The 26,544-nt window shown below is 49.3% G+C and overlaps 1 protein-coding gene and 1 long non-coding RNA gene across 2 annotated transcripts; one reads left to right on the top strand and one right to left on the bottom strand.

The window, feature by feature from the left end:
* Window positions 1-1,896: 1,896 nt before the first annotated feature.
* Window positions 1,897-4,493, bottom strand: LOC142906638 (uncharacterized). The gene is made up of 2 exons (XR_012930402.1): window positions 4,407-4,493; window positions 1,897-4,067 (listed from the first exon to the last, which is right to left on the bottom strand). It is a non-coding gene; the product is annotated as an uncharacterized LOC142906638 (long non-coding RNA).
* On the top strand, window positions 3,835-9,982 carry LOC142906637 (uncharacterized). The gene is made up of 4 exons (XM_076054869.1): window positions 3,835-4,144; window positions 4,345-4,860; window positions 6,539-6,853; window positions 7,588-9,982. Exons 1-4 carry the CDS (start codon window positions 3,835-3,837, stop codon window positions 8,892-8,894), a joined length of 2,448 nt encoding a protein of 815 aa, XP_075910984.1. The 3' UTR covers window positions 8,895-9,982.
* The last annotated feature ends 16,562 nt before the right edge of the window (window positions 9,983-26,544 follow it).

The following is a 26,544-nucleotide window of genomic DNA, read 5'->3' on the forward strand; positions in this document are numbered from 1 at the left end:
GTATTACTGCCAGAAATAGTGATTTGTGACAGTCTACGTTATCGTGTTTCTATTGAGAAGATGCACGTTATTTGAGCAAATTGCGTCATCATCTTTACGTTATATTGTACAGAATTCATGTCTAAAGGTCAACTGAGAGATAATTTTTGACGTTTCCCCGAGTGCTGTGGATTTTTTTTCTTATAAATGGACGTGCTGGGAAAGGCTCAGAGGGTGGTGTGGAGCGTAGTCCACTCCCCATGTCAATGAGGCAAGGGTGAATATTCTGACTTGGTCTCCACAGCACTGGTTGGTGGAGAGTGCAGAAAACGGCGAGTCCTCGAAGCAAGGTCATTGTTAGCCGCTCAGAAATCGCGTTATAACATTGGGAGTTTCGCCTCATAACGGACGCATTCGACGTTATAACGGTGTTTGCATTCCGCGTTTTGTGAAAAATGTTCCCGAATGGAAGAACTGCATTGTAAGCGAAAATGCGACATAGCATGAACATCACGCGTTCAGCAAGGACTCACCGTATAAGCATTGCAAAAATTTGTGTTCAGGGGCCGTGTCTTTTTAGTGTCCATGCCAGGGGAGTAATGCTGCCAGTGGTTGCTTGAACGTTTATTTTAGATACAGATTTGAAGCGGTGGATGAATGCCGTGTGAGCCGTTTCTCAGTGGTAGGCCTCGTGTGGCTGTCAGTCGTTAGCTCCCTCACACTTGTCCTCAACTCAAAATCAGAATCTTTATTTCGACGGGTGGATGAATCTTTGTCATAGTTGTCCAGTAGACATCTGTGGACTTAAACTGACACAATCAGCACTCTACGCTTCTACAGTGGAAATGCTTAAGACCCAAATAACCTAATTCAGGGCAACCAGTGTTTAAATCTGACAATGTTAGATCATCACAACCCATTGCACATAACAATCTACCTCTACTCATACGCGTATGCTGTGGTTTTATGATTTTCTTTAACAGCCGAAGTTCTTGAGCACCCGTGCATCACCACTGGCGACACGTTGTGCGCCTGTGCAGAAGGATTCCAAAGACCAAGCCAGTCCCAGCCCTGCGAGTCCATTCACGGTCAGACACAAGTATTCAAGTGCAGTGGCCTACGTTTGTAAGTGTGCGTTATGTGTTACGTGTGTATTGTTAGCTGTAGTGTAGCGGTTACCGCTGCGCTACGAACCCGGCAACCGGAATTTGATTTCCGCTCACAGTCACCACCAGTGACTAATGTTTGATACATCATGCTTTGATAATCACGCATGCATTGTCCTTGAAACTGATTGGCCTGCACCAGAGACTGCCTTCTCTGTGGCCTTGTCTCACCAGTGGTAGACCAGAGAACAACGCCAAAACACAACCAGTACAAGGACAATGCATCAGAGCCTTATAGCGTGGCTTGAGCTGCTATATCTGTGGTCCCATAGATATAGATCTTGTAAAGTATTGTCTCCACAGCTTGGTGTAAACTGTTGTCGTACATGTCTATATACTGCATACACAAGTATATATATAGTGCGTGTTTGCGTTGTAGGCTCAAGGGATTGGATTGGGGCTGTCGTCATCGTCATGATCGCTACTCTGTGTGGATTTGCCGGCCTCGTCTATTGGATGAAAAGATCTCAAAAGCGTCTACATGCAGGTGGTGAGCCGTCCTCTCGTGGATCGCAATGCACCCATTGGTCCCCCGTGTTAATAATTTGACATAAACCTTCATTCAGCCGAGTCTCCCTACGTTCTGTGATATTAAGAAGCTTCAAGTTAAAGTGCCTTTCCACTCGAGTGAGTATGGAACGATGGTTTTTGCAATAACATCTCTCGATGATGGAATAATTTGGGTTAGTGAGAGCGTTTACAGTTCTAGGGGGTGTCCTGTATGGTGTAAATAATTAAATACACACATTACTACATTCAAATCTGACTTTAATTACCACTCGCACGTCCGATTAGAATGGTTGGTAATGTACGGTGCAAAAGATGTTCAACATACATCCACACCACGATATAATAATGAACCAGATATTTACAATTAGAATGTAATAATGAACACTCATGGACAGATTAGTCCCAGCCACTGTCACCGATGTCGAGGCGAAACGGCTGAGGCTCGCTGGATGTGGAAGGATGAACAGATTCGCCGACGCTCCACAGGGCGTTTTCTTTGCTTGTTTGGGAAACGATTCTGACGAGCGAGCGAGCAGAGCGCGTGGATGATCGCGGGCACCAAATTCCGCACAGCAGAGAGGTAACGTGCACAGCTTCAGAATTGCCAGCGCAGAAACGCACGGCAATTGTACAATCTTGCAACGGATGGGGACAGCGGCTAATTTGTGCTTGAAGGTTTAATAGTTTACAAGTTTTTGTGAATGTCACGCTGGAATACAGCGAGTCCTCGTTTAACGTGCAAGTAGCAGCGGATGCGTTCCTGAAGAGGTTCTGCATGAAGTGAAAAACGCGTTAATGATGAAGTGTGGCGAGATACGATGAACTACTACGCACACCACGCAGTGAGATGGAGGGACTAGTAACGGAGGCTATGCCGCCAATGCGTTAGTGTATCACTCCGCTTATCGCATCACTGCACCACTCAGCCAGGCAGCTCAATGAAGTAGTTCGTCATCAATTGCTCAGACACTGCGTTATAATGGTGCATGGTCCGTGTTAGAATGGTGCATGGTCCGTGTTATAACGGTGCATGGTCCGTGTTATAACGGTGCATGGTCCGTGTTATAACGGTGCATGGGCCGTGTTATAACGGTGCATGGTCCGTGTTATAACGGTGCATGGTCCGTGTTAGAATGGTGCATGGTCCGTGTTATAACGGCGTGCGTTCTGGGTTGTGTGATGAGCGTTGCCTAATAGAAGAAGCGCGTAGTAGCGGAAGCGCGTCGCTGTGAAGCCGACGTGCTGAGCTGTATGATGAGCGTTGCATTTTACTACCCAAGCAGGGGTGACCGATGTGGAGCTGCAACCGCTGCAAGAGGAGACTCACCAAAAGGCACCCACAGAGGAACCACAGGTGACACTCCGACAGCACCGTCAGACTAAATCACTCTCTGACAACCGTAGTTTGAACAGTGAACCCAATGTCAATGACTCATTCTCCTACAGCGACGTAGTTTCAGCTGCAGAGTATCTGTCAGTGTAAACACATCAAGTTGCGAGGAATAATGAAATAAAAAATATAAAAGTGTTTTCCTGATTGATTTAAAGAAGCATATCGCTACAGGCCTGAGCCCATGTTGGAAATTCCATGTTCCTTGGAACAGCCTCTCCAATTTGCAATTTACTTTGCTCAGCCACTGAGGGTGTAACGGGTTTCTTTCCTCATTGCTGTTGCCCCGTGTCCCCCGGTACCTTCGCCGTTCCGCTGTAATGTGCAATGATGCCTACTTTGTTGAGGGCGATATTGGCTCGTAAAATAAAGATTTATTGACAAACCCTGGGAGTTACAAATACACAACAATCTTGACTTGCAAGTATAATTTATCAATTATTGGCATAATCTTGATACTATTGCTGTTAACTTTTTACTATATTAATCAGTTGCTTTGTTAGAGTTTACTTGATTGTTTAGCTGGCTTTACATCCTATCATTTTCCACCTCTGCAGATCAGCTTGGGCTGGATACCGGTGATAAAGAGCTTCACAGCTCATCAGATTCTTGCAGAGTAACTCAATGTCTGTGTCTGTGCACATCTCTACTGTAACCAGCCCTGGACAAAAGGCAGTGGGCTGACTCCACCACAGGTGGGAGTTGAACTCAGGGCCCTGTGCTTGCAAGTTCCATTGTAGAGTCCACGTCCTAACAGTGGCCGTGTCGCAGGTGAGAGACGCCGTGGAGATGATCCAAGAGAAGATGGCCTCGAGTGGAGGTGCCGTGTGGACGTGGCTGAGTGACCGCCGCTCAGAGCTGCTGGCGAGTGGAGGCGGTGGGGTCGGGCCCCACCTCTTGCTCGACCTCTTCCTGCAGAAGCTCATCGACGAGGCCGAGTACTGGAAGGCACGCGGCCTCCCTGATGCGTCGCGACGGGCACACTACGTCATCGCCCTCATGGTAGACAGAGGAGAGGAGGCCTGCGGGAAGTTCAGGGACATTTACCAGGGCTTCAGTAGCAGGAAGATAACATTTCTAGACATGCAGAGACAGGCTGGTAAGTACATAAATGACATTGCAACATTACCTATATTACTGTAACGTTATATTATTAATAATGTATAATTACGAATGTTATGTTTCACTGGGCCTTGTTCTGTGATCCACCCCAGTACCTCTTGCGACCCACCAATGCTTCACGACCCATAGTTTGGGAACCACTCAGTAACAGCGCTGATATTATTTTCATTGTTACAGACATCTGCTCACCAACATACGACCCTAACACAGCAAACGAGATGCTTTTCCTCTCCACGGACCTCAAGACGGTGACGAGAGCAACTCAACCTCATCCATACCCAGATCACGTGGATAGGTTTGTGAGACACCCCCAGGTGCTGTGCTCTGAGAAATTCCTCTCTGGTCGCCACTACTGGGAGCTGCACGTGGGCTGTGCAGAGCAATACATGGTCGGTGTCACCCGTGTGAAGGATTTTATTAAAATCAAAAAAACTGAACAAGATCTGGGACACAACGCTGCGTCCTGGTGCGTGTGGAGACGCGACGCTGAGCTCGTGGCTGCTCACAATGGAGAAGTCACCGTGCTGAACCCGCCAGTGCCTCCCCAGCGAATCGGGCTTCACCTGGACTTTGAAATTAAGCAGCTCACGTTTGTTTGTGCCGAGACCATGACGCCTCTGCACACTTTTACACTGACATCCAAGCTTCATTTTCATCCTGCCGTGTGGCTGCACAGCGGATCGATCACCATAGGTACGGTCATATTTGTAAACGGCAACGTCCACGTGTGTACAATAACACAACACAGCCATTCGCGTCATTGTGGAGAATATCAGTGCTGACATAAATGAGCAGAGACAGCACGCATCCTTCACGTGCTTGTCCCTCTACGTAAATATTAAAGTGCTTTGTAATCTTGACTTAAAGCTTTCGTGACTGCAGGAATTAATATTCTTTGGGTCTTTCGGTAAAGTCACGTAGATGGTTCAAAGAAAATAACATCGCAAGTGGTCACCTGAAGACGACCGCTTGCATCGCGATCGAAACGTCGTAGTTCTGTTTTATTTGAAGCTATCCAGGTTGACTTTACTCCGTGAATATGATTTGTAATCATCCCATGAGCGACAAGGCCTTCCGGTATTGCTTAATTTCAGCAGCATTGATTCCACACAAACTCTGGACTGGTTACGACATTCGGTGTCTCATCAGCAGTCTGGCTTGCTAGAACCAGTGCTGGTGATCTTCCAGATATTTATAGACGATGACCCTCTCTGATGATTAATTCGGGCATTCCCAGAAGTGATGCACTCCTAGATACAAGTGCAGGAGGCATATTGTCTGCTTGTTTATCTGGCTATATACACAACAGTAACTGATGTTGGGCTTTCCCACTCTGTCAGGTGCAGTATCACAGTTCTCTTGAACATCACCATAAATAGAGCGATTCAGAGCTTGATGTCATCGTGGGATTCTGCATATTTCATAACCACCAAATGTAAACTGTGGTAGGAACAAGCTCAGTCTCAATCATGTTCAAGTTTTTCTCCATAATTGTATGGTAATGAAAAAGATGCAAAAGTTTGTATTGCACTGTGTGTATATATATACTTAAGAAAAGCCATTATCCTTAAACAGACTTAATTACTGTCATTTGATCAAACAGAATATTTTAGAAAGTTTCCAGGCTGCCAAAAGTTTACACTTTTCTTATATTCTCAGTCCAAGTAGAAGTCCATTAGAGACATAATGTAAGACAATTACACGAACAATAAACATCAGCAAACGCTTCAAAGTAGACACGACTACATCTAACTATACCCTCATGGAAAGCTCTCAATAACTGTTCTGGTAATTTCCCAGTGAGAGATGACTGTCAGTCAGACGCTATTAAAACATAACCCATTAACACATTCCCCAGTGAAATAAGTGCCACAGATTTAATCCACAGCGTGGTTATGATTCTGACATTTCCCAAACTGTAGGGTTAGGCTCGAAATACATAAACGATTACAAATATTAAAAATAAGAATATGTTTTAGCGTTAATTGCAATAAAACAGATGTTAAGATGTTCAAACACAAAATAAAAACCTTTTTTAAGGAATTAAGTCTGCATTAACCACACGTACCTGTGGTGCACATGCAGACAAACATGCTTTGATAATACGTGGCATTGTCCTTGAAACTGATTGACCTACAACAGAGAAAGTCTTCTTCATGGCCTAGTCTCACCAGTGTCCGACCAGAGAATGCTAAAAGGTGTAAAGTATCATTCACCAAAAGGAGAATAATTTGAAAGTTTAAGGTTTTGTATCAGAGATTCATCCCTTCCTCATCATCCACTGTCATGGATAGTGAATGCCCACAAACACGCTCAGGCAGAGTCTAAGGCACCAATTCTCATCCACGCGTTTTGTTCTCTCACTCTGCAGCCCAACCCCTCAGTGGTGGCGTCTCCTCCGCTCCTGAGAAGAGTCCAGAACCCACGTCTGGGTCTAAGTCAGAGGGCTATCAGAGGGCACTGCTGCTGTCTAGGAGACCCAATCTCGTCCTACATGAGATGTTGACGCAGGGCCACATCAAGGAGCACGTCTACTGGAAGGCGTACATGGAAAAATACCCCAGCAAGTGTGAAAAGTTCATCCGCGAGCAAGTTAAAAGTGTAAAGAAGGACGGGGAGCTCAAGGAAGTGATGGAAGCCACTAGAAGTAATGAAAGAGACTTCCTCGCCATGTTACACTCATCAGGTAAGAGACGAACCACTTAAATAGAAGCACACCATTAGGAAGGTTGTCAGGAGAGTGAGACGTCAAGGTGGGCATGAAGTCTCAATCATCTGTGGCTCTGACAACGGTTCGCTCTGTCAATGCTGTTGCTGTAAATGGTGGCGTTTACGACTGAAATGCTGCTAAATTCCAGATCGTTTAGGTATTTATCCACAATCAGTAATGGATTTCTGGTAAAATAAATATCTCATTGTTAAAAATTTCATATATGCACCTAAATATGCACGATAAGCATGGTTTGCTATGTACGGTGCAAAATAAGTTCAACAAGCATGCAAACATATCCTTGTTCCTGTTCATAAGAGGTTTTTGGGTTAGATCGCATAAATATACAAATGTGTCATTAAAACCCGCCTCCACCCGAAACAGCCAACTAGTAAGGGTTGTCACTAAACAGAACGTGCTGATTCGTCACTAGTACAGCACACCGGTGTGTTGGAGAGACAAGCAACAACATTTACAAACTGAGTACTGTTGTGGCTTGGCTCTCCAACACACCGGTGTGATGTACTAGGGACGAATTGGCACGTTCTGTCTACGTGACAACCCTTACTATTTGGCTGCGTCGGGTGGTGGCGGGTTTTAATGGCACATTTGTATATTTACGCGATCTAACCCAAAACCTCTAATATGGATGCTATTGGTCGTGAAAGCCTGCTACGTGTTAAATTGTTCTTGTTCTTCTTTGTTTTCAGAAAGGTGCTCTCCCACCGTGAACCCCAATTCCGTGAACTCCGACCTCCGCCTCTCCGTCGACCTCAGGACGGTGACTCTGTCCTCCGAGCGCCACTCTTACCCCCACCACCCCGAGCGCTTTGAGAACTGCGCTCAGGCCCTGTGCCGCGAGGGCTTCTCCAGCGGCGCGCACTACTGGGAGGTGGACGTGGGCGGCGCGGAGCAGTTCAGAGTGGGCGTCGCGTGCGCCACTCTGCCGCGCGGAGGGAGCGAGGAGGCGCGGCTCCTGGGCGCGGGCGCGGACTCCTGGTGCCTGTGGAGACGCGAGGGCGGCTACGTGGCGAGCCACCGCGGCCTCCACACCGCACTGGCGGCCGTGCGCCCTCCTCCCAGGAAGATCGGCGTCCACCTGCGTTGGGAAGAGGGGCTCCTCTCGTTCTACTGTGCCGACACCAGGAGGCGGCTGCACTCATTCAATGCCACCGCCTTCCCAGGCCCTGTCTACCCCGCCCTGTGCGTGCACAAGGGGACGGTAACCATACTCCGCCTGAGTCTACGGTTTGAGGAGTGTGAAGGAGCGACTGGTGAGGTGGAGGAGAGTGGGGGAGTGAAGGGAGGTATGGTAGAAGGTGTGGGAGTGAACAGTGACACGAGTAAGAATGTGGAGCTGCACAGCAAGGTCGTGGAGAATAGAGCGGAGAAGAGTGGAGTAGAGAAGAGTGGAGTAGCGGGGAGTGGAGTAGAGAAGAGTGGAGTAGAGAAGAGTGGAGTAGAGAAGAGTGGAGTAGAGAAGAGTGGAGTAGAGAAGAGTGGAGTAGAGAAGAGTGGAGTAGAGGAGGGTGGAGTAGAGGAGGGTAGAGTAGAGGAGGGTGGAGTAGAGAAGAGTGGAGTAGAGAAGAGTGGAGTAGAGAAGAGTGGAGTAGAGAAGAGTGGAGTAGAGAAGAGTGGAGTAGAGAAGAGTGGAGTAGAGAAGAGTGGAGTAGAGGAGGGTGGAGCATCGCAGATTGAGGTGGGGGATGGAGGAACTGGGGGAGGTGCTGCTGGGGAGAGTGAGGCTGGCAACGGAGCAACGCAAAACTCGAGTGGGGCTGGTAGGGGCACGATGAGCGGAGCAGAGAGCGACGTAACTAAACTTGGGGACGTGAACATTGGCTTAGGGACGAGTAAAGGGGAGAAGAGTGACGTGGAAACCAGTAGGGTAGTGAAGGTTGATGGTGGAGGAGGGAAGAGTGGTTTGGAGGAGAGTGGAGTGTTGCATAATGAGTCGGAGGATGGAGGTAGAGAAATGCTCATGGGAAGAGTGGCGATGTGGAGCAACACACCGTGACGACTGAGAGTGGTGGTGCAAAGGGTAAAGTGAAAAAGGATAAATCAATTGCGAGTAAACTTAAGCGAATAGGAATGGCTGTGAATAAAAGTGCGGGAATGAAAAGGAAGGTGGATGGAGCAGTACACAGTGACAAGAGTGACAGAGAGGTCGTGGAGAATAGAGAGAAGAGAGGAGTAATGGAGAGTGGAGTAGTGGAGAGTGGAGTAGCGGCGAGTGGAGTAGAGAAGAGTGGAGTAGAGAAGAGTGGAGTAGAGAAGAGTGGAGTATCGCCGATTGAGTCGGAGGATGGAGGTACTGGAGGAAATTGTGCTGGGAACAGTGGCGATGTGGAGGAACACACCGTGACGACTGAGAGTGGTGGTGCAAAGGGTAAAGTGAAAAAGGATATTTCAATTGCGAGTAAAATTAAGGGAATAGAAATGGCTGTGACTAAAAGTGAAGGAATGAAAAGGAAGGTGGATGGAGCAGTAAACAGTGACAAGAATAAAAATGTTGACGTGGACCGCAAGGTCGGGGATAATGAAAGAGACGAGAGGAATGTCGAGGGAGTGAATAGTGAGGTGGATGAAAGTGGAGAAGTGAAGAGCGCTGCGGGGGGGATGGTGGAGGGGAGAAGAGTGGAGTCGAGGAGAGTGTCACAGATTGAGGTGGGGGTGGAGGAATGGGGGAAAATGGTGCTGGGGAAGTGAAGAAAACTGGGAGGAGTGGTGGGGATGACGCAGAGAATGAAGGGAGAGTGCAGACAATTATGGGGGCGGTTTATTGGAACTTGACAGGAGCTTCGAGTGAGGTGGGAGAGGTTGAAGTAAAGGAGAGCGATGCTGGGAATGGTGCAGGAGAGAAGAAGAGTGGGGAGGAGGAGGTGTAGGAGGAGGTGTAGGAGGAGGTGGAGAGGTAAGAGCGTTAGATGGAGGGACACAAAACGCCGACTGTGCAGGCGTTGAGAATTCAGATGAAGTCTTCGCCCCGTGATTAATCCAGATTCTCCAGTGCAGAGAATTGATGGCTGCACGAAGCGTAGCAGCACGTTACATTTGTCTTTTTTTACGTAACTCATCGTATTCGTAATAAAGTCTTTTGAGTGACATCGCGTAAAAATAAATGTGTCGTTAACCCACCACCACCTGACAGCCAATTCGTAAAGTTTGTTACATCAACAAAACGAGCCAACAGCTATTACTTCAGCACATGAGTTTGATGTTGAGTAAACGCAAACCATTTTCATTGCATGCAGTACGACGTTTCACGGTGAATCCAACCAGCTTCTTCAGGAGATTTGCTCGGATTTTGAAGAAGTCTTCCTGCTTCCGGTCTTAAATATAGCAAGATGGCCCACGTGTTACATTTAAGCGACTCATTTCCTTCAAACTCTTAAAATTATTCTTTAGGTGCAGCTGTAATTGGTCGGAGATTCTGAGCATGACGTGTGATGTTGCACCACCTGGTAGAGTTCACTGATATTGAAGGGACATCAGAAGCCGCAATGCAACATCAGAATGCAGGAATGAACTGCTCAGGGATAGCGCAGCAGATAGAAATTAATGTTACGGTCAATTTAAATATGCATAGAAAAATGATAATATGAACAGACGCACGATTGTACTTTCATTGTCAAGGGCCAGGTTATGACAATGCAGGGGCCCTGGGCTTCGTCAAGCTCTAGAGGCCCGATCTAGGAGTGGCTGTGTGGAGTTGTCATGGAAATAATCGTTTTAGAGTCGTCGTTTCCCCCATCTCCTTTATTCTACAATCGATTTAATAAAACTTGAACCTTCGTATAATTCCCTCTCTGCCACTGGAAACATCCCCCGGTCTCTGATTATTTTAAAGTCTCTCTCGAATACAATCGCCTAAATAGTCTATGGATCTGTTTACTCATAATAAAGGTTTTTGGGGTTAGATCGCGTTTATTTATAAACGTGTCGTAACCCTCCACCACCCGACACGGCCAATCAGCAAAGAAAAGTGTCACGTTGACAAAAGACAAATAATTCACTACTTCAGCCCACCGGTGTGTTGATGAGTTAATCCACATTTACAGTTTGAGTACGACGTTTCGCTGGTAAATACTTCCAGCATCATCGGGCAATTCGCCAGAATGGTAAAGCCCTCGCTTGCTCCCGGTTTTATATAGAGCAGAAGAGTGACGTCATCACTTAACTCATCAGGTGCAGTGATTAGAGGCGGAGGGGGGGGTAATGTAATTATATAATCGATTAGTAATCAGTCATTGGTTATGATTAGTAATGAGTTGTAGATTAGTAATTCTTTAAATCAAAATGTAATGTGTATTATTTAATAATACGCTTCCAGGCCGCACTAAGCCGGTAGCTGTCAGAGCGATTAAAGTTATTCTTGTTCCTCTCAATTTCAATGGATTCTCTAATTAGTCTTTGCCAGTAATAATTAGTTTTACACACCACTGCAACATTGTCAAAATCAATTGAGTGTCCTTGTTGACAAGCATGTTCTGCCACTGCCGACAGTTGTGTTTGAGATAATTTAATATTTCTCTGATGTTCTTTTAGTCTTACGCTGATGTTACGTCCCGTCTGCCCAATGTAGCAGCTGCCACATGAACAATTAATCCGATATACACCTTCTGTTGATAGTTTAGGTAATGCGTCTTTAGTGCAAGATACTAGTTTTTGAATTTTGTGTACTGTACCAAATCTTACTGTAATGTTTTGCTTTTGCAAAACGCGGGCTAATTTGTCAGTTACTCCTGAGATATATGGAATTTTTATTGTTTTAACAATCTGGTCGCTTTCAGTAGTATTGCTTTGCGATCGTGATTTGGCATTCAGTGCTCTGTTAATTTGAGCATTATTGTAGCCATTCTGTCGTAGTGCGTCTTTAACGTGTTTAATCTCTCTCACTAGACTCTCACCATCTGACACTGTTTTCGCCCGATGTACGAGCGTCTTGAAAAGAGAGGATTTTTGAGCTGGATGATGATGTGATTCTGCATTCAGATAGGCATCAGTGTGCGTTTGCTTTCTGTAAACGATGTGTGTTATTTTACCGTTTAGGCCATGTCCAAGCAAAATATCTAGGAATGGGAGTGTGTTATTCACCTCCATTTCCATGGTGAACTGGATGGCCGGGTTTTGTGCATTGAGATGATTTAGAAAATCATTAAGTGTATCTTTACCATGTGGCCAGACAACCAAAGTGTCATCCACATACCTAAACCAAAAGGATGGTTTTAATGTGCTCGAGGCAAGTGCTCTTATTTCAAAGTTTTCCATGTACAAATTTGCTATAGCAGGGGATAAAGGAGAACCCATTGCTGCTCCTTCCTTTTGTTAGCGTAAGACTAAAAGAACATCAGAGAAATATTAAATTATCTCAAACACAACTGTCGGCAGTGGCAGAACATGCTTGTCAACAAGGACACTCAATTGATTTTGACAATGTTGCAGTGGTGTGTAAAACTAATTATTACTGGCAAAGACTAATTAGAGAATCCATTGAAATTGAGAGGAACAAGAATAACTTTAATCGCTCTGACAGCTACCGGCTTAGTGCGGCCTGGAAGCGTATTATTAAATAATACACATTACATTTTGATTTAAAGAATTACTAATCTACAACTCATTACTAATCATAACCAATGACTGATTACTAATCGATTATATAATTACATTACCCCCCCCTCCACCTCTAATCACTGCACCTGATGAGTTAAGTGATGACGTCACTCTTCTGCTCTATATAAAACCGGGAGCAAGCGAGGGCTTTACCATTCTGGCGAATTGCCCGATGATGCTGGAAGTATTTACCAGCGAAACGTCGTACTCAAACTGTAAATGTGGATTAACTCTTCAACACACCGGTGGGCTGAAGTAGTGAATTATTTGTCTTTTGTCAACGTGACACTTTTCTTTGCTGATTGGCCGTGTCGGGTGGTGGAGGGTTACGACACATTTATAAATAAACGCGATCTAACCCAAAAACCTTTATTATGAATAATATTGGTCGCGAAAGCCTACGTGTTAGATCTGTTTACCCCCCCCAAAAGAAAATAAACGAAGCCTTTAGAGAAGATGATCTTCATCTGGAGAATGTAAATAATCGAAACACGAATTAAGCACCTTGTTTCATCAGGCGCTATGTATGTATGAACATTATACATTGTTTAACGATTGCTGCAGTAAAGGTTAAGAACCCCTGGTCTAGAGGCTCCTCATTCATCCTCTTAAAAGCCCCCGGGTTCATTCGCTCTGTGGAACACAAAGGCCCTGTGGGTGACTGCACCCTCCTTGTAGAATCGCTGCAATCGCGTTAAATTTGTGAGTTCAATTGTTGTCGACATTGAGATGCAGCAAACCCTTCCCTCTCGCGGGTTCGGCGATCGATGGAGGCGGAGTTCGCCGATCGCGCCCCCTTGTGGCCGCTCGACCATTCGCGTTCGACCGCGAGGTTCCTTCCGTGTAGCGTCGCAACTGCGCTGCTCGCGATGATGCTGCTGCTGCTGAAGAACACACGCGCAGTCTTGTCTTCATCTTGTCTCTCTCTTGTCTTCATCTTGTCTCTCTCTTGTCTTCATCTTGTCCCCGACTTGTCTTCATCTTGTCCCCGACTTGTCTTTATCTTGTCTCTCTCGTGTCTCTCTCTTGTCTTCATCTTGTCTCTCTCTCTTGTCTTCATCTTGTCTCTCTCTCTTGTCTCTCTCTTGTCTTCATCTTATCCCCGACTTGTCTTCATCTTGTCTCTCTCTCTTGTCTCTCTCTTGTCTTCATCTTGTCTCTCTTGTCTTCATCTTGTCTCTCTCTCTTGTCTCCTACTTGTCTCTCTCTCTTGTCTTCATCTTATCTCTCTCTCTCTTGTCTCTCTCTTGTCTTCATTTTGTCTCTCTCTCTTGTCTCCTACTTGTCTCTCTCTTGTCTTCATCTTGTCTCTCTCTTGTCTTCATCTTGTCTCTCTCTTGTCTCTGTCTTGTCTCTCTCTTGTCTCTCTCTTGTCTCTCTCTTGTCCCCGTCTTGTCTCTCTCTTGTCTTCATCTTGTCTCTCTCTTGTCTCCTACTTGTCTTCATCTTGTCTCTCTCTCTTGTCTCCTACTTGTCTCTCTCTCTCTCTTGTCTCCTACTTGTCTCTCTCTCTTGTCTTCATCTTGTCTCTCTCTCTTGTCTCTCTCTTGTCTCTCTTGTCTTCATCTTGTCTCTCTCTCTTGTCTCCTACTTGACTCTCTTGTCTTCATCTTGTCTCTCTCTTGTCTTCATCTTGTCTCTCTCTCTTGTCTCTGTCTTGTCTCTCTCTCTTGTCTCTCTATCTCTCTCTTGTCTCTCTCTTGTCTCCGCCTTGTCTCCGCCTTGTCCCTGTCTTGTCTCTGTCTTGTCCCCGTCTTGTCTCTCGTCTCCCTCTTTTTTTTACGTTGTCGACGAGTTTCCTATTCCTCTTAATGTGTGAGGCACGTACCAATACTCACCATTTATATCGCGAGCTACGCAACCATGCTTGTGTCTACGACCTGTGCCGTGTGGATTCAGAGCCATGACGTCACGCACCTGGGGGGGGGGGCAGACATTTGTGACGATGTGTGACGGGGGGGGGGTGAGAAATGTGACGTCACATCAATACGCGCAACTTTAAATAAATATAGGCAACACGTTCTACTTAATTAAATGTACTTTTTACTAAATGTTCTCTCCTACAACATCAGAGTGCAGCGCCACATTAAATACGCACTACAATGGCTATAGTTTAAAGCGATTTGAAGCATGTTTTATATATTTGGGGGGGGGGGGGGGGGCAGAGCTTCGTGACGTCATATTTGAGGGGGCATCTGACTTTTTGTGACGCCGTGTGACAAGGGGGGGGTCAAAAATTTCCCAAAATCTCGTGACGTCATTTATGGGCGGCCCCTCAATAAAATATGAAAATGAAGTTGCCAAATGCTTTCACGTAATTGTTTTTGCGTATCGACGTGACTTTACCGAAAGAACCAAAGAATATGAATTCCTGCAGTAACGAAAGTTGTAAGTCAAAAATTTGACAAATGCTGTTGGCGAAATTGCTCAAAACTGATGAGGAGTTGGATGTCGCTGGACCTCCACTGGCGTCACGCTGAGCCCCGTGCTGTATTCACAAAGCAACTGCCTCAAGACGCCTGAGACAGTCGCGATAACGACGTTCTTAACATTCGGGAACACTTCACACGACGCGGAATGCGTTCCGTTACTACGTGGAACGTGTTCCGTTACTACGTGGAACGTGTTCCGTTACTACGTGGAACGTGTTCCGTTACTACGTGGAACGTGTTCCGTTACGACGTGGAACGTGTTCCGTTACTACGCGGAACGTGTTCCGTTACTATGTGGAACGTGTTCCGTTACTATGTGGAACGTGTTCCGTTACGACGTGGAACGTGTCCCGTTACTACGTGGAACGTGTTCCGTTATGACGTGGAAAGTTCCGTTACTACGTGGAACGTGTTCCGTTACGACGTGGAACGTGTCCCGTTACTACGTGGAACGTGTTCCGTTACGACGTGGAACGTGTTCCGTTACTACGTGGAACGTGTTCCGTTACGACGTGGAACGTGTCCCGTTACTACGTGGAACGTGTTCCGTTACGACGTGGAACGTGTTCCGTTATGACGTGGAACGTGTTCCGTTACTACGCGGAACGTGTTCCGTTATGACGTGGAACGTGTCCCGTTACTACGTGGAACGTGTTCCGTTACTACGTGGAACGTGTCCCGTTACTACGTGGAACGTGTTCCGTTACGACGTGGAACGTGTTCCGTTACTACGTGCAACGTGTTCCGTTACGACGTGGAACGTGTTCCGTTATGACGTGGAACGCGTTCCGTTATGACGTGGAACGTGTTCCGTTACTAAGTGGAACGCGTTCCGTTATGACGTGGAACGCGTGGACGAAAGTCGGGACACGTTTGATTATTTCGTTAATTGTAGAACTGGCATTAGAAATTGTCCATTGCTCTTCACGTGAATGCACCCATTCACTTTGGTAAATGTGTTTCTTCTTTCTGTGGGGTCACCTCGAATGCGTGGTTTACAAAACTCCACCCCCAGAACCCAGAATGCATTGAGACACCAAAACAGAATCAATGATGCACGTTGAAAGATTACACTCCTGTAGTCACACTCCTGTAGTGACACTCCTGTAGTCACACTCCTGTAGTCACACTCCTGTAGTCACACTCCTGTAGTGACACTCCTGTATTGACACTTCTGTAGTGACACTCCTGTAGTGGCACTGCTGTAGTCACACTCCTGTAGTGACACTCCTGTAGTGACACTCCTGTAGTCACACTCCTGTAGTCACACCCCTGTAGTCACACTCCTGTAGTCACACCCCTGTAGTCACACTCCTGTAGTCACACTCCTGTAGTGACACTGCTGTAGTCACACTCCTGTAGTCACACTCCTGTAGTCACACCCCTGTAGTGACACTCCTGTAGTCACACTCCTGTAGTCACACTCCTGTAGTGACACTGCTGTAGTCACACTCCTGTAGTCACACTCCTGTAGTGACACTCCTGTAGTGACACTTCTGTAGTGACACTCCTGTAGTCACACTCCTGTAGTGACACTCCTGTAGTGACACTCCTGTAGTGACACTCCTGTAGTCACACTCCTGTAGTTACACTCCTGTAGTCACACTCCGGTAGTGACACTCCTGTAGTGACACTCCTGTAGTGGCACTGCTGTAGTCACACTCCTGTAGTGACACTCCTGTAGTGACACTCCTGTAGTCACACTCCTGTAGTCACACCCCTGTAGTCACACTCCTGTAGTGACACTGCTGTAGTCACACTCCTGTAGTCACACTCCTGTAGTCACACTCCTGTAGTGACATTCCTGTAGTGACACTCCTGTAGTCACACTCCTGTAGTCACACCCCTGTAGCCACACTCCTGTAGTCACACTCCTGTAGTCACACTGCTGTAGTCACACTCCTGTAGTTACACTCCTGTAGTGACACTTCTGTAGTGACACTCCTGTAGTCACACTCCTGTAGTCACACCCCTGTAGCCACACTCCTGTAGTCACACTCCTGTAGTCACACTCCTGTAGTGACTCTGCTGTAGTCACACTCCTGTAGTGACACTCCTGTAGTCACACTCCTGTAGTCACACGAGGCTGTCCCTCGTGCAGGCCACCAGAATCAGAATATTTATAGAAGCACTTTGTGACAGATGTCCAGTAGGGGGGGCAAGAACGTTACAACAACCAACACGATACACAAACTCGAGAGTAGTGCAAAGTACAAGGCAGGTAACCACATCCCCCAAAAACAGATACAACACGAAACCATGCCGTCCTAGCAGGCAACGCTGCCCACTGACATTTTAACTCTTTTTGTTTCAGAAGCTACCCTGGGCTCGCACGAATGATAGCTCAACAAAGTGGCCTCATCATTGGGACGTTTATAGCAGAAAAAAATCATTCTAAATCAATAGTAAAAATGTGCGAGCATTATTATCGAAGCAAGTTCGTTTGCGTTTCTGTAAGATCGGGAGTCTGCGTGGTTAATGCAGACTTTGTGACTTATCTATTTGGTGTTTGAACATCTTAACGCCTCTGAACTGGGTGAATTGCGGCAAGTCATTTTAGCAAGTGCACTGTTACGTTGATGTTCATTACGGGGCGTTTAAAAGAGATTGACCCAATTTGAAATCGCGAAATCTCTGCAACCACGAACAGCCCGGGAATGAGACTCTTACCACTTGAAAGGGCCGGGCACAGAGTTTCAAATGATGACCGCTCGATGCCTCTCCCAGCGCACAAACAGCGCCTAGCCTCAGTCATTCGCAAGACGGTGACCCCAGCAACACAAGGGGGCGCTTTGCGTTCTGCAGCTCGGCAAGACTGAATCCGTAGTGGCGGTGGGGCGTGCGTTTCAACGGCGTCTTGGCATTGATCCGCCAATGTCGAAGAGCACGGTGGCACAAGAGACCGTGGTGTTTTTGTGCCACCATTAGCGACTAATCTGGATGACCTCAAAAACAGAATCACGGCAGCGGTGACTTCAGCGGAAGGAGACACTTTGATGTTGTCCGTAGTACAGCAAGTGGAGGTCACATAGAGCATTTATGGTTAAGTAAATCATATTCTTAGCTCTTTCGGTAAAGTCACGTTGAAGGGAAACAATAAAATAATAATAAAAATATATAAAACAATAAAAATTCTCACGACGTTTCGACCATAACACAAACGGTCGTCATCAGGTGTGAAAAAAAACCTTGATAACTCATTAAACTTGATAACTCATTAAACCGTTTGTAGTTTTTTGTGTAATTGTAACATGTTGCCATCGTGAAATATACCGCTTTGAAATTGAGTCCATCTATTTAAAACACCCTGTGTTTATCAGAATGCGTGTTTGCAAGTCATCTGAGCTTTTTTTTTTAACTCTACCGCGAGTAACGTAAGCGCTGTGGAAATTATTCAGAAGTTGAGGTGGTGGGGAAATGTTTATAAATTCGTGAAGACCTCTGATTAGCACGGTTTTACTACGGACGGTGAGCATACTCCGTTAATTTATTTATGGCAGACAGTGCTAAGGGTTTTTCTTTCTTTATCATTCAACATCCTGATGCTGGCAAAATGTTCTCAACAGACAGCGTTCGTGTCGGGGTGGTGGACAGGAGCCCAGCCAGCAGCCAGCCAGGTACCGGGCAGCTTAGAAGGCACTGCGCATGCGCGGGCGCCCCGCCCGCGCGAGCGCAGTGGCGCGCGCTTTCGCGGGTTTGTCAGGGGGGGTAGGGGCTGCGAGGGTGGGGGCTGCGGGGGATGGATGGAGGTGGGGGCTCGGCAGGGGGTGAGGAGAGAGGGAGGATTGTGGGCGGGCCGGGGGGGGGGGTTAGGGGGAGGCGGGAATGAAGGCCCTGGGCGCGCGCGTGGCCCCACGCGGTTGCCACGGCAACAAAGGACGCGCGGTGGGGGAGGGGCTGGGGGGGGGTTCGCGCGCGCGGCCCGAGACGCGGCACGCGCCGAGGGGGTCACGTGACGCGGAGGTGCGGGGAGCGGTGGCGCTGCGGTAAGCGCAGCGCGTGCCCGAGCTCCGCTCCGACCTCTGAGTTGGACTCCGAGCCACGGGTGGCGTCAGTGGCCGGGAGTCTCATCAGGAGGGGGTCTTGGGCCTCACCTAGGTCGACTCAGCCTTAAGCACTCGGGAGACAAAGGCGGCCGGGCGTGGTGCTGGCCACCCACCCCCTCGTGTGCTACAGCGCTGCGATTCAGGCTACACGGGGGATCTGTGTCTGTGTGCGAGCGAGTGAGCGAGTTTGCCTGTGTCGTGTTATTATTGTAAAGTAAACACTCGGACACATTCCTGTGGGCTCGGGTTGCCAACTCTGACTGAAGCTATTGCGAACTAATTTTCACGAATAATTTCTTTATATTCTGAATTTTAAAAAAAAAAAACCTCCATTGTTGCGAAGCGTCCCGATTCGCTTTCAGTGTTCACGGGGAGCCGATGGCGACTCCGGCAGAAACCCTCGCGGCCGAACCGGGAGGTTTGGCAACCCCCCAGCTGGGAGGGAGAGCGGCGATTCGGACTGCACGCGCGTGCCACCTCCTCCATCTCTTGCACCTCCTCCCACCTCTTCCTCCTCCACCTCCTCCCACCTCTTCCACCTCTTCCTCCACCACCTCCACCTCCTCCCACCTCTTACACCTCCTCCCACCTCTTCCTCCACCTCCTCCCACCTCTTCCTCCACCTCCTCCCACCTCTTCCTCCACCTCCTCCACCTCCTCCACCACCTCCTCCACCTCCTCCTACCTCTTCCTCCACCACCTCCACCTCCACCACCTCCACCACCTCCACCTCCTCCACCACCTCCACCACCTCCACCTCCTTCCCTCTCCCCCCCTCGCTACGGCGCTCCGTGGCTCTCTCGAGGTGGCGTGATCCCCTCTGAGCCGCACGAACCACGCAGCCTCGCTGCTGATGTGAAGGGACAATCGCCCCCCCCACGATCAGCCACACACAGAGAGAGAGGCCACGCCAAGCTCGCCATATACAGGGCGAGGAAGGTGGCCCTGGAGGGGCAACGTCCGGCCAGCGGCCTGGGCATCTTCCGCACTCCGGTCAGTGCCAGGGTGTGGCCGGAGTTCCGCCATGCGCGGCTGACCCACGCCGTGCCGGCCTTCAAGGAGCAGTGGGCGCTGGAGGAGGCCGCGTGCTCGGTGGCAGAAGACGGTAGAGAGCTCTGCCTGCAGATTGTGAGCTACCCGTCGGGGGCCCTAGGACTGCGAGGAGGGCTTGGTGCGGATGCAGCACTTGTCGTAGTTAATAAAATTACATAGAAAACAGGGGGAACATAGACATAGAGTAGGGAGAGAGGGGGTAGAGAGAGGGGGTAGAGAGAGGGTGTAGAGAGAGAGGGGGTAGAGAGAGGGTGTAGAGAGAGAGGGGGTAGAGAGAGGGGGTAGAGAGGGGGGTAGAGAGAGAGAGAGGGGGTAGAGAGAGGGGTAGAGAGGGGGTAAAGAGGGGTGTAGAGAGAGGGGGGTAGAGAGAGGGGGTAGAGAGGGGGGTAGAGAGAGGGGGTAGAGAGGGGGTAGAGAGGGGGGTTGAGAGAGGGTGTAGAGAGAGAGGGGGGGTAGAGAGGGGGGTAGAGAGAGAGGGGGTATAGAGAGGGGGTAGAGAGAGGGGGTAGAGAGGGGGGTAGAGAGGGGTGTAGAGAGAGGGGGGTAGAGAGAGGGGGTAGAGAGGGGGGTAGAGAGAGGGGGTAGAGAGAGGGGGTAGAGAGAGGGGGTAGAGAGAGAGGGGTAGAGAGGGGGTAGAGAGAAGGGGTAGAGAGAGAGGGGGTAGAGAGGGGGGTAGAGAGAGGGGGTAGAGAGAGGGTGTAGAGAGAGGGGGTAGAGAGAGGGGGTAGAGAGGGGGTAGAGAGGGGTAGAGAGAGAGAGGGGGTAGAGAGAGGGGTAGAGAGGGGGTAGAGAGGGGTGTAGAGAGAGGGGGTAGAGAGGGGTAGAGAGGGGGGTAGAGAGGGGGGTAGAGAGGGGGGTAGAGAGGGGGGTTGAGAGAGGGTGTAGAGAGAGAGGGGGGGTAGAGAGGGGGGTAGAGAGAGAGGGGGTATAGAGAGGGGGTAGAGAGAGGGGGTAGAGAGGGGGGTAGAGAGGGGTGTAGAGAGAGGGGAGGTAGAGAGAGGGGGTAGAGAGGGGGGTAGAGAGAGGGGGTAGAGAGAGGGGGTAGAGAGAGGGGTAGAGAGAGAGGGGGTAGAGAGGGGGTAGAGAGAGGGGGTAGAGAGAGAGGGGGTAAGAGGGGGGGTAGAGAGGGGGGTAGAGAGAGGGTGTAGAGAGAGGGGGTAGAGAGAGGGGGTAGAGAGGGGGTAGAGAGAGAGAGAGGGGGTAGAGAGAGGGGTAGAGAGGGGGTAGAGAGGGGTGTAGAAGAGGGGGGTAGAGAGAGGGGGTAGAGAGGGGGGTAGAGAGAGGGGGTAGAGAGGGGGGTAGAGAGGGGGGTTGAGAGAGGGTGTAGAGAGAGAGGGGGGGTAGAGAGGGGGGTAGAGAGAGAGGGGGTTATAGAGAGGGGGTAGAGAGAGGGGGTAGAGAGGGGGGTAGAGAGGGGTGTAGAGAGAGGGGGGTAGAGAGAGGGGGTAGAGAGGGGGGTAGAGAGAGGGGGTAGAGAGAGGGGGTAGAGAGAGAGGGGGTAGGGGTAGAGAGGGGGTAGAGAGAAGGGTAGAGAGAGAGGGGTAGAGAGGAGGGGGTAGAGAGAGGGGGTAGAGAGAGGGGTAAAGATGGGGGTAGAGAGAGGGGGTAGAGAGAGGGGGTAGAGAGAGAGAGGGGGTAGAGAGGGGGTAGAGAGAGGGGGTAGAGAGGGGGTAGAGAGAGGGGGTAGAGAGGGGTTAGAGAGAGGGGGTAGAGAGAGGAGGTAGAGAGAGAGGGGGTAGAGAGAGAGAGAGGGGGTAGAGAGAGAGTAGGTAGGGAGAGAGGGGTAAGAGAGGGGTAGAGAGAGAGAGGGGTAGAGAGAGAGAGGGGGTAGAGAGAGGGGGTAGAGAAAGAGAGAGGGGGTAGAGAGAGGGGGGGAGAGGGGGTAGAAAGAGGGGGTAGAGAGAGAGAGAGGGAAGGGGTAAGGAGGAGGAGAGAGAGAGTGAAATATTTTGTGAAATCATTTAAAACGGGGGGGGGGGGGGCACATGAAGCAAAGCATTGAAAAAAACAAAAACCGAAATGATGAACGAAGCAAAGTGCCGACTGCACCGAGCATCTTCTTGTCTCCTCTGATCGTACCAAAAAAAGAGAGGCGAGCAGCCATCGTTCAGCCCCATGAACGAAGCGGAGGACGCGACGCCACTCGCGGTGACTGCCGCGAGTGGCGCTGTGAGCACGCGGGGGGCTCCCTCCATCCTCCTCCTCATCCTACCTCCTCATCTCCTCTCCTTCCTCATCCTCATCCTCCTCATCCTCATCCTCCCTCATCCTCCTCCTCATCCTCCTCATCCTCCTCATCCTCCTCATCCTCCTCCTCATCCTCCTCATCCTCCTCCTCATGCTCCTCCTCCTCCTCCATCATCATCCTCATCGTCCTCATCCTCCTCATCCTCATCCTCCTCATCCAACTCCTCATCATCATCCTCCTCATCCTCCTCATCATCATCCTCCTCATCGTCCTCATCCTCCTCATCCTCCTCATCATCATCATCCTCCTCATCGTCCTCCTCATCTCCATCATCATCCTCCTCATCCTCCTCATCCTCCTCATCCTCCTCCTCATCCTCCTCATCCTCCTCATCCTCATCCTCCTCCTCATGCTCCTCCTCATCCTCATCATCATCCTCCTCATCCTCCTCATCCTCCTCATCCTCCTCCTCATCCTCATCATCCTCCCTCATCCTCATCCTCCTCCTCATGCTCCTCCTCATCCTCCTCCTCATCATCATCCTCATCGTCCTCATCCTCCTCATCCTCATCCTCCTCATCCAACTCCTCATCATCATCCTCCTCATCGTCCTCATCCTCCTCATCATCATCCTCCTCATCGTCCTCATCCTCCTCATCCTCCTCATCATCATCATCCTCATCGTCCTCCTCCTCATCCTCCTCCTCCTCATCCTCCTCATCCTTCTCATGATCATCCTCCTCATCGTCCTCCTCATCCTCCTCCTCATCATCCTCATCATCATCCTCCTCATCTTCCTCATTCTCCTCATCGTCCTCATCCTCCTCCTCCCTCTGTGCCGTCCAAATGGAGAACTCCGCACTCTTTCGTTCTTTCGGTAAAGTCACGTAGGTCGAAAAATAAAACAAAACATAATAATCCAGAAGGTCCACAGCTGAAATTATTATTGTTTTCCGCCTGAGGACGACCGCTTGTGTTGCGATCAAAACGTCGTGATTTCTTTTAACTTTTGTTTTTATTATGTTTCTACCCACGTGATGGCTTCACCGAAATAACCAAAGAGTGTGGATTCCTGCAGTCACGAAAGCTTAAAATCAAGTTTGGAGAACTCCGTTTAAGACGCAGCCAGAGCAGCAGTAGCAGCAGCAGGAGGAGGAGGCGGATTTCGCGACCAATGTCATCCACAATGGAGGATCGCGTGAATTTCTAAATGTTGTGTCGTTAAACCCGCCACCACCCGACACAGCCAACCAGTAAGGTTTAGTGTCACGTAAACAGAACGTGGCAATTCGTTACTAGTACAGCACTAGTTTATAGTGTAATGTATAGTGGTGTATAGTGTAGTAGTGTATGGTGTAGTGTAGTATACTATTACAGCACACCGGTCTGTTGGAGAGCAAATCCACAACATTTACAATCTGAGTACGACGTTTCGCCAGTAATTACAACCAGCATAATCAGGCGGGACAGCCAATGGCTAACCCAAATAAAATAAATACATCAATGGAGAAGTGTTCAGCACACAGCAGCCAGATGGGATCCGACTCAGTCGCTGGGCACAGCCCTTCATCAATCCACTGCTGGATGGAGGCACCCACGCGCGCCTGTTGGTACTGAGGTGGAGGCAGTGGGGCGTCTGACCGAACGCTGGCCAGTGTCGTCGTGCGTGCTTTGCTAAGCGATGTCTTTGAGCTGAGCCGTTTCTGGCTTCTGTTGCCAACCGTCCCGGATTGACCCGGGAATCTCTACCGGAATTTACCCGGGATCTGTGCTTTGTGACTTAAACGGATAGCGGTAGAATCGTGTAAGCAAATAAATAAATAACGCCTTGTGCAAACACCGCCTTCTCAACTTGCGAAAGCGGCGATAATGTATCTCGATGGGTGCTCACCTGGTCAAATAAAGGCGCTCACCCCCCCGCCCCAATGGGTCAAATAAATAAATAATCGCGCATTCCTCCGCTCCGTGGAGCTTTGAGGCTTTTGTCGCTTTAGGGCCGCAGCGCCGCTTGATCAAACAGGAAGTGACGTCACAGGCCGTTTGCCTCCATTGTGTGGAGGCCACGTGGCCGTGTGTTGTTATTGTCGTCGAAGGGGCGCGCTGTGTAAACATCGCTCCGTGGCGCTTTGTGTGGGGGCGCTAAGCAAACAGGAACAGCCGCTCGTTCGCTCTCAATGCAGCGCCGGCCCATCTCTGTGTATTTAACCGAGCGGCTGCTGAATGCGTTGATTCCAATGGCGCCTGGCTTAATAGGTAGCTAAGCAGCCTCGCCGCGTGCCCATTCTCTTCCTCTCCCGGGTGTGCGCGTGCACGTGTGTGTGTGCACGTGTGTGTGTGTGTATGCGCGTGCACTTGTGTGTGTGCACGTGCGTGTGTGCGTGTGGAGAACGGGAGTACAGCGGTCAGCGCTACGCTGCGCTACGAACCCGGCGACCCGGGTTCAATTCCCGCTCACGGCCAACACCACCAGTGACGATTATCTGAACTGGTCCTGGGCCTCCCCTAGGTCGACTCAGCTTCAAACGAGTACCTGGTGCGGTGTGTAAACATTGCCACTAGGGAGACAAAGGCGGCCAGGCGTGGTGCTGGCCACCCACCCACTTCTGGCCTTCGTAGGTGCTCATTAACAGCACTTGCTCCTACAGTCTGTTAAGGCTACACAGGGGATCTTTATCTTTGGTGGTGGTGGTAGTGGTGGTGGTAGTGACGTGTGCGTGTTACGTTGTCTGCATTCAAATTTCACCTCAACACAAATCCGCCGTCATCATCACTTTTCCCACCAAACGCTCGCCCCTGACACTAAATCTGGACATCTGTGAAAAAGAGTTGTTAAGTGTGAAAAATCAAGACGAGGTCTTTTACCCTTTCTGGCAATCAAACAGGAGGTGTGAAGATATTCAAACACCAATTAGAAGCCTCTTGCGAAGAATCAAGTCCGCTGCTTGTGGTGAATATGCAAACCAAAACGTGCTCTGATAATGATATACGATGCGTTGTCTTTGAAACTGATTGGTCCCCACCAGAGATAGCGGCCTTCTTGGGGCCAAGTCTCACCACCAGTGGCAGACCAGAGGACAACGCCAAAAGGTGAACAGTGGAGACCAATCAGTGTCAAAGACAACGCATCATTTATTACTATCAGAGCATGTTTTGGTTTGCATGTTCGCCACCAGTATCGTGTGTGGTTAATGCAGTCGCAAAAGTTTATATTTGGTGTTTGAAGATCTTCACACCTCCTGTTTTATTTACAGAAAGGGTAAAACTTAGTCTTATTTTTTCACATTTTGATACTGGCAAAACGAGGTGTGTTGGAGCTGTTAAAGCTACTCGAGGGGGTCTTTGTGTGTGCGTGTGTGTGGAAAGCCAAAATTATCATCGCCGCTATTACTCATAGGTCACATTCATGGATTCGGGTTTGCGGTGTCTATCGCTGGCGTAAGCGGTGGCTATTCTCAGCAGTTTTGGAGTCGTTTGCAGATGTCGCAAATATCCAAATAATGTTGTTGCTGGTGCCTTCACTGCGGTGGTGGTGGCCGTGAGCGGGAATCAAACTCGGCTCTGCCAGTTTCGTAGCGCGCTGCGCTTTTAGCTGCGTGACCGCTCCCCACACGCACAAACACGCGAACACGTGCAAAGATCCCCCGTGTAGTCTGAACAGAATGTTGGAGAAAGTGCTGTTAGCGAGTAGTAACGCCTATGAGGGGGATGAGTGACCAGCACCACGCCCGGCCGCCTTTGTCTCCCCAGTGGAAATGTTGACTACACACCGCACCAGGTTCTCATTTGGGGCTGAGTCAACCTAGGGGAGGCCCAGGACCGGTTAAGATAATCGTCACTGGTGGTGTTGGCCGTGACCGGGAATTTGAACTTTGGTTCAGAGCGCAGCGCGCTAACCGTTGCACGCCCGCTCGCCATAGACAAAGATCCCCGTATAGCCTCAACAGACACTTAGGGCAAACACACAGCAAGCATTGTACACACGGCAGCATTGTACACACGGCAGCATTGTCCACACAGACACACACAGCTGTGCAATGCGCCTGCACTGTGTGCCAACTGCAGACAATACTCGACCACGTTTCGTGAATCGATGTCCGGTACTTTGCAATGATTCCCACTATGGGGAGCGTAGCGGTTAGCGCACTCCGCTAGGAACCCGTGTATGTGTGGGTGTGTGTATATGGGTATGTGTGTGGGTGTGAGTGTGTGTATGGGTATGTGTGTGTATGGGTATGTGTGGGTGAAGCCTTCAATAGCTGTACCGGGGGAATCTCCATTTGGTACAGATATAAAGGGAGGCTGATCGATGCCCGGGTGCGATCAAGGGATGGCTCC

Source organism: Petromyzon marinus, chromosome 68 (assembly GCF_048934315.1).
Source record: "Petromyzon marinus isolate PM22_M1 ecotype Great Lakes invasive population chromosome 68, UKy_Petmar_22M1.pri1.0, whole genome shotgun sequence".
Classification (NCBI taxonomy): Eukaryota; Metazoa; Chordata; class Hyperoartia; order Petromyzontiformes; family Petromyzontidae; genus Petromyzon; species Petromyzon marinus.

What these genes read in the sequence shown, in the direction of transcription:
- LOC142906637 (XM_076054869.1), top strand. Translation starts at nt 3,835, where the DNA reads ATGATCCAAGAGAAGATGGCCTCGAGTGGAGGTGCCGTGTGGACGTGG. An exon ending in AGACATGCAGAGACAGGCTG is followed by an intron (nt 4,145 to 4,344) that starts GTAAGTACATAA and finishes TCATTGTTACAG; the next exon opens with ACATCTGCTCACCAACATAC. An exon ending in CGCCATGTTACACTCATCAG is followed by an intron (nt 6,854 to 7,587) that starts GTAAGAGACGAA and finishes CTTTGTTTTCAG; the next exon opens with AAAGGTGCTCTCCCACCGTG.